The sequence below is a fragment of the Scheffersomyces coipomensis genome, assembly GCF_036884675.1.
Source record: "Scheffersomyces coipomensis strain NRRL Y-17651 chromosome Unknown DFJ63scaffold_8, whole genome shotgun sequence".
Lineage (NCBI taxonomy): Eukaryota > Fungi > Ascomycota > Pichiomycetes > Serinales > Debaryomycetaceae > Scheffersomyces > Scheffersomyces coipomensis.
In genome coordinates this window covers 193,295-207,942 of record NW_027042899.1, presented here as the reverse complement: position 1 = coordinate 207,942, position 14,648 = coordinate 193,295, and the positions used below count along the sequence as shown (strand labels likewise).

The 14,648-nt window shown below is 31.2% G+C and overlaps 6 protein-coding genes and 1 non-coding gene across 7 annotated transcripts; 1 reads left to right on the top strand and 6 right to left on the bottom strand. All coding sequences in view use genetic code 12, as the record gives it.

The window, feature by feature from the left end:
• Positions 1-47: 47 nt before the first annotated feature.
• On the bottom strand, positions 48-1,868 carry SWC4 (Swc4p; the record flags this gene model as incomplete). Its single annotated transcript, XM_064906566.1, has 1 exon — positions 48-1,868. The coding sequence occupies one exon, from the start codon at positions 1,866-1,868 to the stop codon at positions 48-50; it is 1,821 nt and encodes a 606-aa protein (XP_064759637.1).
• Positions 1,869-2,047: 179 nt separating this feature from the next.
• HNM4 (Hnm4p) lies at positions 2,048-3,964 on the bottom strand. Its single transcript, XM_064904366.1, has one exon. It carries the CDS (start codon positions 3,683-3,685, stop codon positions 2,108-2,110), a length of 1,578 nt encoding a protein of 525 aa, XP_064759636.1. The 5' UTR covers positions 3,686-3,964; the 3' UTR covers positions 2,048-2,107.
• DFJ63DRAFT_247921 (cullin) lies at positions 3,965-7,040 on the bottom strand. Its single transcript, XM_064904367.1, has one exon. It carries the CDS (start codon positions 6,809-6,811, stop codon positions 4,244-4,246), a length of 2,568 nt encoding a protein of 855 aa, XP_064759635.1. The 5' UTR covers positions 6,812-7,040; the 3' UTR covers positions 3,965-4,243.
• Positions 7,041-9,681, top strand: LEU1 (3-isopropylmalate dehydratase). Its single transcript, XM_064904368.1, has one exon. The coding sequence runs from the start codon at positions 7,270-7,272 to the stop codon at positions 9,604-9,606; it is 2,337 nt and encodes a 778-aa protein (XP_064759634.1). The 5' UTR covers positions 7,041-7,269; the 3' UTR covers positions 9,607-9,681.
• A 166-nt stretch (positions 9,682-9,847) lies between these two features.
• DFJ63DRAFT_315547 (uncharacterized protein) lies at positions 9,848-11,215 on the bottom strand (the record flags this gene model as incomplete). Its single annotated transcript, XM_064906565.1, has 1 exon — positions 9,848-11,215. One exon carries the CDS (start codon positions 11,213-11,215, stop codon positions 9,848-9,850), a length of 1,368 nt encoding a protein of 455 aa, XP_064759633.1.
• Positions 11,216-11,996: 781 nt separating this feature from the next.
• On the bottom strand, positions 11,997-13,256 carry DFJ63DRAFT_337627 (nicotinamide-nucleotide adenylyltransferase; the record flags this gene model as incomplete). The annotated part of the gene is made up of 1 exon (XM_064908582.1): positions 11,997-13,256. The coding sequence occupies one exon, from the start codon at positions 13,254-13,256 to the stop codon at positions 11,997-11,999; it is 1,260 nt and encodes a 419-aa protein (XP_064759632.1).
• A 743-nt stretch (positions 13,257-13,999) lies between these two features.
• Positions 14,000-14,094, bottom strand: DFJ63DRAFT_t122. Its single transcript has one exon. It is a non-coding gene; the product is annotated as a tRNA-Ser (tRNA).
• Between the last annotated feature and the right edge of the window lie 554 nt (positions 14,095-14,648).

The window sequence follows — 14,648 nt, the reverse complement described above, 5'->3', positions numbered from 1 at the left end:
TTCTAATATACATAAATACCAAATCTATTAACTTATAGTACATATACTTACTGTAATCCTCTTTGACTTTTAATCAATTTGATTTCGGATTCCAACTTGTCCTTACCCTTTTTAAGCTCCAACAAAGCTACTACTGACTTGAGTAAATCATCATAAGCAGCCATTGATTTTCTAGTTGGCATGACTGGTTTCCAGCTTGTTCCGCCAGCGGTAGGTATGTCTAGTTCTTGAAATACTTGGTTAACAGATTTCAAAACCGATTGTTTTTGCTGTAAACCTGGAAGCTTTTGAGTTGATCTCAAAGTGACACCTGGGGTAAGTTTTTCAGTTCCATGGAAGAACAAACCATAAGCTTCTTCTTCCTTTTGTGTAAGTCTCTTCATTAATAATTGTTGAATGGCATTTGCTTCTTGTTTGACACCAGGATTAGCATTTTGATTTTGCTTAAGCACACCTGCAAGATATTGTTGTAAATGAGTTTGAAATGATTTATCCTTTTTGAATGATGATGAAGCAGCAATTGGAATTGGTGGTGGTACGGGTTCTTGATTTGATACTTGAGATTTCAGTTGTTGTGCTTGACGTTTCTTTTGGTTCTTATCAAGGATCATTAAATGGTTATATAAGTTGGTTATACCTTGAGATGATAAATATTGTTGAACTTGTTGGGTACTTTGTGGGGAATCAAGAAGTGATAATAAGTGAGATCTTTCTAACAACATTTTCTTAGCAGCCATTTCAAAACGACGTGCTTCAATCACTAAGGATTCTTCTTCAGCAATTTCAGCTGGTGTTCTCTTGAGTAAATTTTCCAAATATTGTTTTCTATCAAGTTCTCTATATTTGGAATAAGCTCTAAGTGAATCGATTAAAGCTGGATTTTTAGTTTCTTGACTATCAAGAATCTTTAAACAAATACTGTAGAACTGTTCTCTCAAGTCTTCTGCAGATCTGTCAGTGCCATAATTATATCTATCATAAATTATGGGCCATTTGAGTTCGAGACCACTGCATAAATCGAATAAATATTGAGTTTCTTCATAAGTCCATGGTTCTTTAAGATATTCTTCGTCTTCTTCTTCGTCTTCTTCCTCTTCTTCAGCAGGTTTTTCTTCGTCTTTTTCTGCATCAGTAGTCTCCTTTTCTTCATTTGCTTCTACTTCACTCACTTTTACTTTACTTGGGGAAGCATTTCCAGTTATCTCCTCATTCTTAGAAGTATTCGATGACGATGATAATTCTCCATTTGATTCCTTCTTCTTCTCTTCTGCATTATCAGTTTCTTGATTAGATTTATTATCACTACTATTAGTACTATTGTTACTATTTTTCTGCTCTTGAAGTTTTTGCTTTTCTTTTTCACGTCTTTCACGATCTTTTGCTTCTTGTTCCTTCTTTTCTTTCTCTCTTTGTTTTCTTTCTTCTTTTATCTTCTTTTGATGTTCTCTGATTTCTTCCATGTAGGTATCAAAAGTATCTTCATCAACTAATTCAGGAATATCTAATTTAACATCGAATTTATCAAAAAAGTATGGCTTATCCTTTTCATCCTGTTCCAAAAGTTCCTTGGATCCTTTAACCCAATGGTTTAAAATCACTTCATGGCCATCTTTCTTGGTTTTATTAGGATTGAATGGCATTTTAGTCCAAGGTGATACTTTGAATTTAACATTATCTTTTCTTGATACTGTTGATAAGTTGGTAATATTAACTGGTGGAGTATTTGGACCTAATAAGTTATACAACTCTCTAGCCATACCAGTTTGTCTTGGTGCTGGTTCTGCATTAATCTTTTGTTTTTTCTTAGCCGGTTGTTTCAGATCATCACGCAGGATGTTCAACACATCCAATATATCATTGGCTGACATGATTGATCTTAATGATTGAAAATGACAATAGTTAGTACAAGTTGATATTCGATTTATTTTTTTTATTTTTTTGAAATCGTTGCTTTTCTTACAGTTTGACTATTTTTACAGTTTGAAAGGGGATTTTACAGTTTTTAATTTTTACAGATTAAGACGAGCTAGTTTGCAATATTATATCAAAATTGTATATTATTAGAATTGAAAGATGTTTAAATAAATATAAAATATGTGAAAATAGCTTAATGACCACTTTCTACATTATGCTCGTAATTCTTGAATGAGGTGAATCCTAAAATAATTCCGATCACACAAGTGACCCCAAGCACAGCAGAAGCATAATTCATAGTATCAGCTGTGACAGGATAATAAATAGGGAAATTCAACCATACCATCATAAAACAAACCCATACCACTGTAATTACATTCAAAGGCATACCAAATTTACCTAATGAGAAATATGGAACTCTTCTAGTTGGTTCTAAAACTGGTTGTATTTCATCTTCGTCAAAGTTTTCAAATCTCTTTTGAGGTGAGATTGAAAATTTGGATCTGATAAGTAAACAAATAATAGGGAATATGTAAGATAAGTTGACACATACCATAGCACTACCTAATAATGCATTTAAAGCTGTACTTGAACCAAACATAATGGTACCTAAGATTAAACAAATAAGAACCACAAGACTTATAGCATAGACTGGAGATTTATATTTCTTAGATACACTTCCAATATATTTACCAAATGGAAGTCCATTGTTTTTAGCAAAAGCCCAGAATAATCTTGAACATGTACAATAATAAAGCATGGTGGATCCAATAAATGTAAAGATTAAACATAATACACCGATAGTAGTTAAAGCTTTTGATTCAAAGGCATCCATCATTAATTGAACAATTGGTTCTCCACCGATTGGATCATTCAAATTCTCAACATTGACAACACAGAACATATAAATAATAGCACAAATGAAAGCAACAAGAGCTGAAATAGAATTGGCAATAACCATAACAAGGGGGATATTTCTTTTTGGATTATCAATTTCATCTGTCATATGAACAGCACCATCAAATAAACATACACTAACAATACTTGGAAGTAAACTAAGGAAGAATACCACTCCAGTTGAAGACCAACCACTTTCATTAGTGATCTCTTTGAATACAAAATCAGTTGTTTGTTTTGGATGAGCTCTAGCCAATAAAGTTATAATCACAAATAATGTACCAGCATTGATTATGAATACTAAAGCATTAGTAAGGACAGGTAATAATCTAACTAAGAAAACATTTAAGAAAAATCCAAGTAAAGTAACCCCAGCAAAACAAATATAATAATGATAATCTTCTGCCACGAAATCTGGATGATAAATTTCAGCCAAAGATATTAAAAACATTGATGATACATATGAAGAACTAAAACATGAAAAAATCCACCCTGCACAAGATAAGATCCCAGCTGAAAATCCAAGTATCTTCTTATACCCCTTTGGGGCGATACAGTAAGACCAATGTTCTTGGGCAGCAGAATGCGGGAATGCAGATGCTAATTCTGCAAGACTGAAACATATTATTAAATCCAAAGTTACTGCAAATATAAATCCATAGATTAAAAATGGTGAACCACCAACTCCAATAACAGTACTTAAGAATGTACCAATAGCAAGACCTGAACAGATAAGAGAATATTGTAAAGCAATGGTTGTCCAAAGGCCGAATCTCTTTTCTAATTGTTGAGAATCATCATTATCAGTAGTGAATGATAATGAGCCTACCTCGGCAACTGAAATTTGATTTTCTAATTTAACATCCACTGTCATTTATGGATTAATTATTATAATTCGTTAATGTAAAAGGCTTTGCATGAAAAATGATTGTCGATCAATTATCATCAGATATAGCTCTGTTTATATATAATATATTGAAAATTTCAATTCCGGCATTCTAAAAAATAATATTTATTTAACTAAAAAATTTTATCTATAGATCTGTTAATTATCTTATCTATTGATAGCTTAAACTCTATAACTATTGAAGAAACCCTAATTTGAAATCTATAGCAATAAATTAACTTTAGAACGCCTTTTGCGGAAAATTTCTCTTCCTCCTCCACTTCCATTTGGATTTGTATTGTTCTGGTTTGATAGTGGAAAATAATTTCCTATTTGGGACAACCGCTGCTGATTTCGATTCCGTGTGTGTCGAAAATAATTCCATGTCATAAACCCGCAAATAGTCATTATATAGATGCAAAATTAATTGTATCTGAAGCGGCATACTGGTTCTACATGATGCATCATGATGTGGAGAATATATTACTTGGTAGATATGGGCCGATGGCTTGCCGTACTTACTTACTTACTTACTTACTTATCTATTTATGCTACATAATGATATACATTGGAAGCCTCTTCATCTCTCTTTAAATATTCCTTCTCTATTAAATCCTCCACTCTTTGTTTAATTAACAGAATCAGCGGTTGGAATCTATTCGATAATTGCTTTGTGAGCTCTTCTATTAATTCATTATGTTTAAGAGTATGACGTGACTTCATAATTCTGACAATAGCGGCATTCACTTCAAGTTTACGACCTTCAAGAATATTGGCTTTCACTTCATCCGCCTCTTCTTCTTGTTCCGTCTTAACCTTGGTTTGAGCATTAGCCGCTACTGATGATGCTGCGGAAACAGTTAATACTTTGACTTTAACAGATGGAGATTTGAATTTCTCATTTAATTTGAATCTATCATTATCATTAACATCTTTGGTCATGGGAGATTTAATAAGTAATCTCAGTCTTGGCGCTACCGCTATCGATTGTAAATGTCTTTTTAAATCGATCTCTGCTATACCTGTAAGTTCTTTAATTTCTTCATACGATAATTCTTTATTTTCTTCAAATGCCAGAACTAAATTCCCATAATTATCAGTTGATTGGGGAGCAAATAATAACATTATAATCCCAGCATAAGTTGATAAATTAATATCATAAGTTCTTGAAGGATAGGTTATTCTTAAATCTATAGATCCAAATTTAGGACTCCAATATAATGATTTATTATCATTTTTCTTCCCACTAAACCAAAATTCTTCAAATTCTCGAATGGTAGGACGAAGCTGTTTTGACCAAATAAATGAGGTTTGACCATTTTCATCACTTGTAAACGCTTTATAATCTTTAACCATTGATTTTGGCCAATCATTAACATTACAGATTTTTAATTCAACATCAATTAATTCCTTCTTAGTACTTTGACTAAGAAGTTTCTTCCAATCGGTAGTAATATCCTTAGAAAGTTTAATATCTTTATTCATCCTTATAATCTTATCCAATGATGTTGTACCCATTTCTTCACCTAATTTAGATAATAATAATTCTTCAATATCAATTCCCATCTTATTATTAGATGAAATAACTTGAGACCCAGATTTAGAACTAAGAAATCTTTTAGCAAAATGATTAGCATAATGAGCTTCAAATGCATCTTTATCTTTAATGAATCTTAAAAATTGAATCGATTTTTCTATAAATATATCAACATAATCTCTTGAATCAGAGGTATTGATAGCATCGATTTCCTTTGATGGTGATGGTTTTCCAATTTGTTTAATATGATAATCCATATATATCGATAATAATTCAGGAGCATTAACAGCATTAGTATCTTTCCTTGCACTTGGTGGGACATTAATAAATTCTCTCATAGCATAAGTAATAGCTTGGGAAACGGTTGAGTCTTGATAAAATGATTCTTTATGAATTACAGCAAATTCTTCATGATATTTTAATACTGCTTCAATCCATTTAATAGCAAATGTAGCTGGATTTGGTCTCTTTTCTCCTGAATTCTCAAGTGATCTTCTAATTTGTTTTGGAAGATCTTCCCCTTGGGCTATAATATGCTGTTTTAATTTATTACGAAGTATACCTTGTTCTTCATCTATTCTTCCTATTAAATCATATAAGGTTTTAAGATCTTGTATATGATATCTTTCATTACTTCCCTCAATGACATTAGTAATTACTGGTTGTAATAAATATGATAGACCTTGTTGATCATATGGTAAAGACAATATGGTATCGATTTTATCTTTGATCATGATATTATTCATTAATTCGTTTAATTTTGGATAAGTTGATTCTGGTAAATAAAAATTAACTCTACTTTCTTCATCTTTAATAAATTTACTAGTAGATTGAATATATCTTGTTCCCAAGTTATAATTAACATATTCTGAAGATAATCGATAAAAGAAAGTTTCTGAACTTGCAAGGAAAGCAGGTTCAAATGAACTTTGATAATAATTCTCACCAAATTGAATATCTCCGCTACCACTTTCCACAAGTAATTCAAGCATATTGATAAGTTTTGTAATATACATATTAGTAGTTATGACTTCTCCATTTCTATTTCTAGTGATTTCCAGTATAACTATTTCCACAATCTTCTTCCCTACTTGATCATCACTATATTTGATAACATTATCTTTAAATAATTGAATTCCTAAATCATAGATCAACAATTTCTTATGTTCTTTCACATATACTCGGTTAAGATACATTAACACATCACTGATGAATTTCATCGATTGTAAATGTTCATCCCATTCTGTAAGAGTGGCCTTCATGAATTGTTCACTATCAGTTAATGATACAAGATAATCTCTTCTATTTAATAAATGATGAGTAATTAAGGCTGCCACATTGTCATATAACTTTCCACCATATTTCCTTAATACCAATATGTAAGCCTTACGATATAATTGTTCATATGAAAGATTTGACACGCTTTTATTTTGAATTTGAATTATAGCATTAGATAGTATAGACCAAGATTTTTCATAATCAACAGTAGGATCAGTAGTAGATGATTCCAAAGAAGAACTCACCAATGATTTCCTGGGTGGTCTTATCTTTGACCTCCTATTCCCTGCTGGTATCATTGATATTCGACTAATAGCTAAGTGTAACTATCCCAATCTTTTAAGCTTGACTAATTGATTTTAAGTAGGGGCAAGTAGCATAACAGAAATCAAAGGGAAAAACTGAGATCGCAATAACCTGTAAAAATCAAAAATCAAAAAAAATTTAAAACTTTTACAGATTAGATCAGCTGACAAAAGTAACATGATTAGTCACGTTACCTTTTTTTCCTTTTTTTAACAGTGACAAATTCTATTCATTTAATTGGCCTAGACCCCCGTACGAACGGCCCTGTTCCGCAACAGGAGCGGTGACGGCCTTCTCCATTTTTTAATATGACGCATACAAATTGACCTCGACAGTTTTGAAAAATATATATATAATAAGCTAAAATTAATCTGGACGATTGATTTGTTTCTTGTTTCTTTCTTCAGTCAAACACTATAAGAACATAACAACAACAAGTTTATATTCAAACATGGCTGCTTCTAATCCAAAAACCTTATACGATAAGGTATTTGAAGATCATATCGTTCACAAGGATGATTCAGGATCATCATATTTATTATATATCGATAGACATTTAGTTCACGAAGTTACATCTCCTCAAGCATTTGAAGGATTAAAAAATGCTGGTAGAACTGTCAGAAGATCAGACTGTACTTTAGCTACTGTTGATCATAATATTCCAACCATAACACGTAAAAATTTCAAAAATGTGTCTACATTTATAGATCAAGATGATTCAAGATTACAAGTTGAAACTTTAGAACAAAATGTTAAAGATTTCGGTGTGACTTACTTCGGTATGGATGATGGTAGACAAGGTATTGTCCATGTCATTGGTCCAGAACAAGGTTTTACTTTACCTGGTACTACTGTTGTTTGTGGTGATTCTCATACTTCAACTCATGGAGCTTTCGGAGCATTAGCTTTTGGTATTGGTACTTCTGAAGTTGAACATGTCTTAGCTACTCAAACTATTATTCAAGCTAAATCTAAAAATATGAGAATTACCATTGATGGTGATTTATCAGAAGGTATAACTTCAAAAGATTTAGTTTTACATGTTATTGGTGTTATTGGTACTGCTGGTGGTACTGGTTGCGTTATAGAATTTGCAGGTAAAGCTATTGAAAATTTATCAATGGAAGCAAGAATGTCAATCTGTAATATGTCTATTGAAGGTGGTGCTCGTGCTGGTATGATTAAACCTGATCAAACTACTTTTGATTATGTTAAAGGTAGACCATTAGCTCCAAAAGGGGTTGAATGGGAAAAAGCTGTTAAATATTGGAAAACTTTACATTCTGATGAAGGAGCTTATTTCGATTATGATATTAAAATCGCTGCTTCTGATATTGTTCCAACTATAACTTGGGGTAATTCTCCTCAAGATGCTTTACCAATCACTGCTGCTGTTCCAGATCCATCAACTGTTACTGATCCAATTAAAAAAGATGGTATGGAAAGAGCTTTAAAATATCAAGGGTTAACTCCAAATACTAAATTAGTTGATATTAAAATCGATAAAGCTTTCATTGGTTCATGTACCAATTCTCGTATTGAAGATTTAAGAGCTGCTGCTAAAGTTGCTAAAGGTCATAAAAAAGCTGATAATGTTAAATTAGTCTTGGTTGTTCCAGGTTCCGGTTTAATTAAAGCTCAAGCTGAAAAGGAAGGATTAGATAAAATCTTTGAAGCTGCTGGTTTCTCATGGAGAGAAGCTGGTTGTTCAATGTGTTTAGGTATGAATCCTGATATTTTAGATCCTGAAGAAAGATGTGCTTCTACTTCTAATAGAAATTTCGAAGGTAGACAAGGTGCTCGTTCCAGATCTCATTTAATGTCTCCTGCTATGGCTGCTGCTGCTGCCATTAAAGGTCATTTCACTGATATTCGTGAATTTGATTATATAAATCATGATGAAGCTGCCATTCAAATTCATACTGAAGAAGAAGATAAAGCTTTACAAGATGCTGTATATGAACATGAAAAGGAAATCATTGAAGATACTCCAACTACTGAAGCTGAACGTCTTTATGATATTCCAAAATCCTCATCAACTGAACCAGCTGCCAAGAAAGCTAAAATCGATGATACAGTAGGTGGAATGGATAAATTCACTGTTCTTACTGGTATAACTGCTCCATTAGAAAAAGCTAATGTTGATACTGATGCCATTATTCCAAAACAATTCTTAAAAACCATTAAAAGAACTGGTTTAAAAACTGGTTTATTCTATGAAGCTAGATTTACTAAGGATCCAGAAACTGGTAAAGATGTTGAAACTGATTTTGTTTTAAATGTAGGTGATTACCGTAAAGCAGAAATTTTACTTGTTACTGGAGATAATTTCGGTTGTGGTTCATCAAGAGAACATGCTCCATGGGCTCTTAAAGATTTTGGTATCAAATGTATGATTGCTCCATCATTTGGGGATATCTTTTACAATAATTCATGTAAGAATGGATTATTACCAATCAGAATTCCTCAAGAAGTTATAAAAGAAAAATTATACCCTGTTGTTAAAGCTGGTTTTCAATTAACTGTTGATTTACCAAAACAAGAAATTAGACATGGAGAAACTGATGAAGTTTTAGTTGAAAATTTCGATATTGAAGAATTTAGAAAACATTGTTTAGTGAATGGTTTAGATGATATTGGATTAACTTTACAAAAGGAAGACTTTATTAAGAAATTTGAAGAAGTTAGAAGAGATAAATATTCTTTCTTAGAAGGTGGTTCAAAATTAATTAAACCTGCTAAGGGAACTAAAAAGTCAGTCTACGGTCTTAAAACACAAGAATGGTAAGCCTGTTTTTTTTATATTTATTTATAATTATATATATTTTATGTACTTTTTAATGATAACAAAGATAACCATATAAAAATGTTTTTTTCTTTTAATTTTGTAAAATATATTATACTTTTTTTTTTTATTTTATAGTTATGTTTTTTATTTTTAAACTTTTATAACTTTTATAATAAACCTTTTTTAAAAATCCTATTCTATAACTATCCCTTTTTAAACCCCTTTTCCCATCATTAAATCATTATTTATGAGTATGTACATATCTGAAATGTCTCAAATAAGTTGTAAAATTATCATTAAAATCAAAGAAATTGTAACAACCAGGACAAACAACAGCTGGTTTTTCTCTTTCAGTAAATTTATAATGTTTAGCAGTATTACAATTATTACCAGTTTCACCTTTAGCAAAATTATAAATGCCTCCATATAATGGATCAGGATATAAAAGACCTTGAGAATTTATACCATGAATATTAGCCAAATGAGAATTATAATTGGAATTCTTAAGGACATAGAAATGAATATCCTTACAATAACCACATAATCCTTTTTTAGTAGATAAGATTGGTTTCCCAGATTCATCAGTATTAGTTTGGAAATATTGTGGTTCATAACAATTATTATTAAATCTCGTATTTGGAGTATAAACGTAAGAATGATCATGATCATGAACTTCATTAAGGAAATTAGGTCTATTATAGAAACATCTTGTAATTTTTGGAGTTTCTTTCATTTCCAGAACAAATTTCAAACTTCTGATTAATTCAAATTCTAAACTTGGTTCAACATCAGCAACAGAATAAACTGGAATAGCATTAGAATCCAATTCAATAATTTCAGTAGTTGCATTAATTGTTGGTCCAGAAGAAGATTCTCTTTTAACAGATTTTAATTTAGGAGATTCAGAAGTAGTAAAATCATCAGAAGCTTTTCTCTTTCTAGAAGATGTTTCCTTTTTAATAGTAACTTTAGCCTTTGAATGTTCACAAGGTGGTGTAATTGGTAAAAAGTTAGATAAAGGAATTTCATCAGTAGTAGCAAGAGCAAAGACATCAGCAGTAGAAGTAGAAGTAGAAGCAGTAGTAGTAACAACCTTTTCCATTGTTGGATATTCAAGTTCTTTCATGATTTCATCAAATGTTTCATCACTGACAAAATTTGGATCAGTTGTAACAGGTACTGGTGTAGTAGTTTCAGTTGAAGTAGAAGAGACAGTAATAATAGATTCAATTTCAATAACTTCTGGAGTAGTGGCATTCAGTGAAATAATAATAGTTTCTTCAATAGCCTTAGAAGTAGTAGAAGAAGAATCATCAAAGTTAAAATCAAAAGGACTAACAGGTCTGAATACATCGGCAGCAGGCTTGAATAAAGCAGACCCTAAATCCAATTGAATACCTTCCACATCTTTCAAATTAGCAAATAGATAAGAAGGAGAAGTTTGTTGATCACTAAAAAGATAATCGAATTGATCATCAATAGTAGTAGGATCAGTCAAAAAGAAATCTTGAGCATTTTCAATGGAGAAATCACCAAAATTCACTTGAGGGAGGTTGAATCTATCATCAATTCCAACAATTGAGGAGTCAGAAGGAGCAGAAAGAACCATTGTAAGTGATATCAGGGGATGGATCAAAAGGAAAAGTGATATAAAAGTGGATCTGAATAAATGGTATTTGTGGAAACATATTTATGGTCATACTATAGACTGCGAAAATGTTAAGATTTGGGTGTTAAAATTGCCCTAAAATCGAAATTGCAGCAGAATCTCATAGTAGAAAAAAATGGTTTAGATCTAGTTTTTAGGGCAATTCCAGTAGATACGTGACCTTCTTTCTGATTGGCAATTACAAAATAAGCATAATAAAAGATATGATCTATTCATTATAAGAGTCTATAGGTATAAATAGAATAAAACATTGTCAAAAGAATAAAAGAGTCTTTTAATTGACCAAAAATATGGGAATTGAATATATAAAATGTGTGTATAAAATGTATGTGTATAATTAAGTAAAGTACCTGTAATTAAACAAAATTAAAAAGGTTACAATTAAAGAACTGAATTAAGGTGGGTGAGTAGGTAGATTAGGGACGATACAACGATCTAGATCTATTCTATGAGTGATACAAATCGTTCTTTGGGTAAGGTTCCAGATTTGATTCGTAGTTTCCGTTTACGCGAGAGATTTTTTGGAGTTTCCTCAAAAAAAATTAATTTTTTTTCTCTCACCGCGGGGGAGGAGAATTAAAATTAGGGAGGAGTCAAGAACGAAAAAAGTGGAGGTGGGACCAGTGGATTCAAACGGTTACCACCATTTGACATCGGTCTTTAGCCTTTAGCTTTTAAGCTTTTAAAAACAAGTAGACGCCAAACGACTTAATATTTTATTTTAATCGGCTTTATCAGACATAACTTGTTTAACAGGTTCAGAATCATAATATAATTTATGTTGTTGAATATACCTTATAACCGAATTTGGTAATAAATATTGAACTGACATCCCTCTTCTAATGAATAATCTTATTTTGGTTGATGAAATATCATTATAAATCAATTGTTTAATCACCAAGACATTTCTTCGATGTTCATACATTATATCATGACTTAATAAGAAACTTCTAACATCTGAACCTGTTCTTTCGACAATAAGACATCCATATCTACCTAAAATATGATGTAAATCAACATCTTCCCAAACATCAGGTTCACCCATTGATTCAATTAAATCTCCACCGGCTAATAACATGATTTTAACTGCTCTACGTTCACCAGTTAATTTATTTATAATTCCACCTCTTTTAATATTAATCTCTTCATTAAAATGATCAAGAACTAAAGCAGTTCTAGTATATTTGGGTTGTAATGATTCCCAAGCATCAACCATTAACCAACTTGAAGTTCTTTCACACGCCAATTCACACATTCTAACTCTATGATGAGCAGGAGCCAACCCTTGTTTTTTATAATTTGATGATACTGGAGAATAATATCCACCAATCACTTCAAATTTAGTTTGTTCTGAAATTGCATCAAGAGCCATTTCAAACATTCTTAAATGTAAATAAGTTATAGGAGAAAATGATCCACAAGCAACAATCACCAAAGGATATTTAGTTTCATCCAGTAATGAAGTAGCCAATCTATGAGATGGAAATGTATAATTATCGATATGTCTAGCTTGTCTTTGAATACCATGAGGAACTTCTTCTAAATCAGCAATTTGAGATGATTTAACTTGAATGGTTGGTGGTAGTATTAAATTACTACTATTATTTCTGGTAATATTAACACTAAGAGGTTGATCTGGTGTGGCTGAACATGTATTACTATTAGTAGTATTAGTATTATTATTATTATTATTAAGATTACTACCAGCACTAGTATTACTGGTATTTATATCTTCATCGGAAGAAGAATTAACAAGATCACTATGTTTTCGAGGGATTTTTGAATGATAATCATCATTATGATCATCTAATTTAGAATTTTTACTTGGATGAGGAGTTGGAGCATCCATGGCGTTACCTAAATCAGCTAAAACAAAAGGTTCGATAGGGATATGACTGGGGATCCTTGAAGAAGGAGCAGGAGGAATGATATTCTTGGCTAATGAAGGAGGAGTAAAGTTAGGATCATTCGTTGGATCCATGATTTATGATTGATAGTTTAATTGGTATATCCCTTCCGGAGGACAATGATTCTAATTTGTGGTTGAAGAAAGAAGACTTCGTTCTATTAATGATAAATATCTCAATTGATATGAAGGAGGAAAAGTACAAGGAATGATTCTTCTTAAATACTACTATTTGTCCCTAAATGGATAAACTTTTATGATTATAAATAAATTGGTTATACGTTCTAACGCCGGACGAAAGATAAAATTTTTATCTCACACTTTTTTCCCTTTCCCTTTTTCCTTTTCGTTTGGGAGAAATTATATTTTTTTTTGGGGACGGGAAGTTATTTGTGGACCTGACAACTACTTAAATTGTATATATAGATACTTTTGTCTTATTACTTTCTTGGTTGGATTATCTTATATATTAACGTAGAAAGATTAACAGAAACATATAAAATCAAACTAACTATCTATCACACCACGACTTACTACAAGTAGTAAAAGCCAATACTTGAAATATTTATGCTTAACATCTTATGACTCTAAAGATCATAAGGTGCGAAAAAATTCCCACTAAATCAAAATAAATTCCCACCTTAAATATGTCAACTGTGGTGAATCTATTCACACCGTTTTAATAATCAATAGTATATAGTAGATCATAATCATTGAAGTTACATCGATATCAATTGTAATCTAACGTTCATTTATAATAGTTTATTCAAAAGTTAAAAAATATGCAAAAAAAAAATAAGCATTCTTGACGAACATGACGTCACAGACAGGATTCGAACCTGCGAAGGAAAATCCCAACGCCTAAACCGCTAACAATAGCAGGGCGTCGCCTTAACCACTCGGCCACTGTGACACAATTTTTTTCAAATTTTAAAATATTAGTGCTTTTAAAGTGTTTGTGTCACGTGAGATGTGCTACCATATATTTTTATGATAAATTAATTAAAAGTAAAGATAATTGATGTTCACCATTGATTTGAAGTGTATTCAAAGTGTATTTCAATATATGCTATTGATTTATGTTACAATTTTGGTGTTGGACTTTGTTGGTGACCACTGGTATAATTTTCTATCGTATTTCAAAAATCCTGAGACTCATTAACTCTTAGAAAAGTAATTCATTATATAATTCAACTAATTTATAATGCTTGCAGTTTTACTTTTGGTTATTAGAATATTTATATATCATTCAATGTTTAACTTAGAATGAATCTTGGCATAGTGAAATATGTAGCAATAGACATAGCTATCTAGAAATTTAAAAATTAAGCTCAAGTTTAACTTGATTAAATTAAGGTTAGAATATAGTGGTAGATACCTAACTACCGTTTAACACAAATTAAGGAAATAAATTATCATCTAGAATGTTTAAATAAAACAGCTAAGAATAATTGTGGTGTGGGTTTC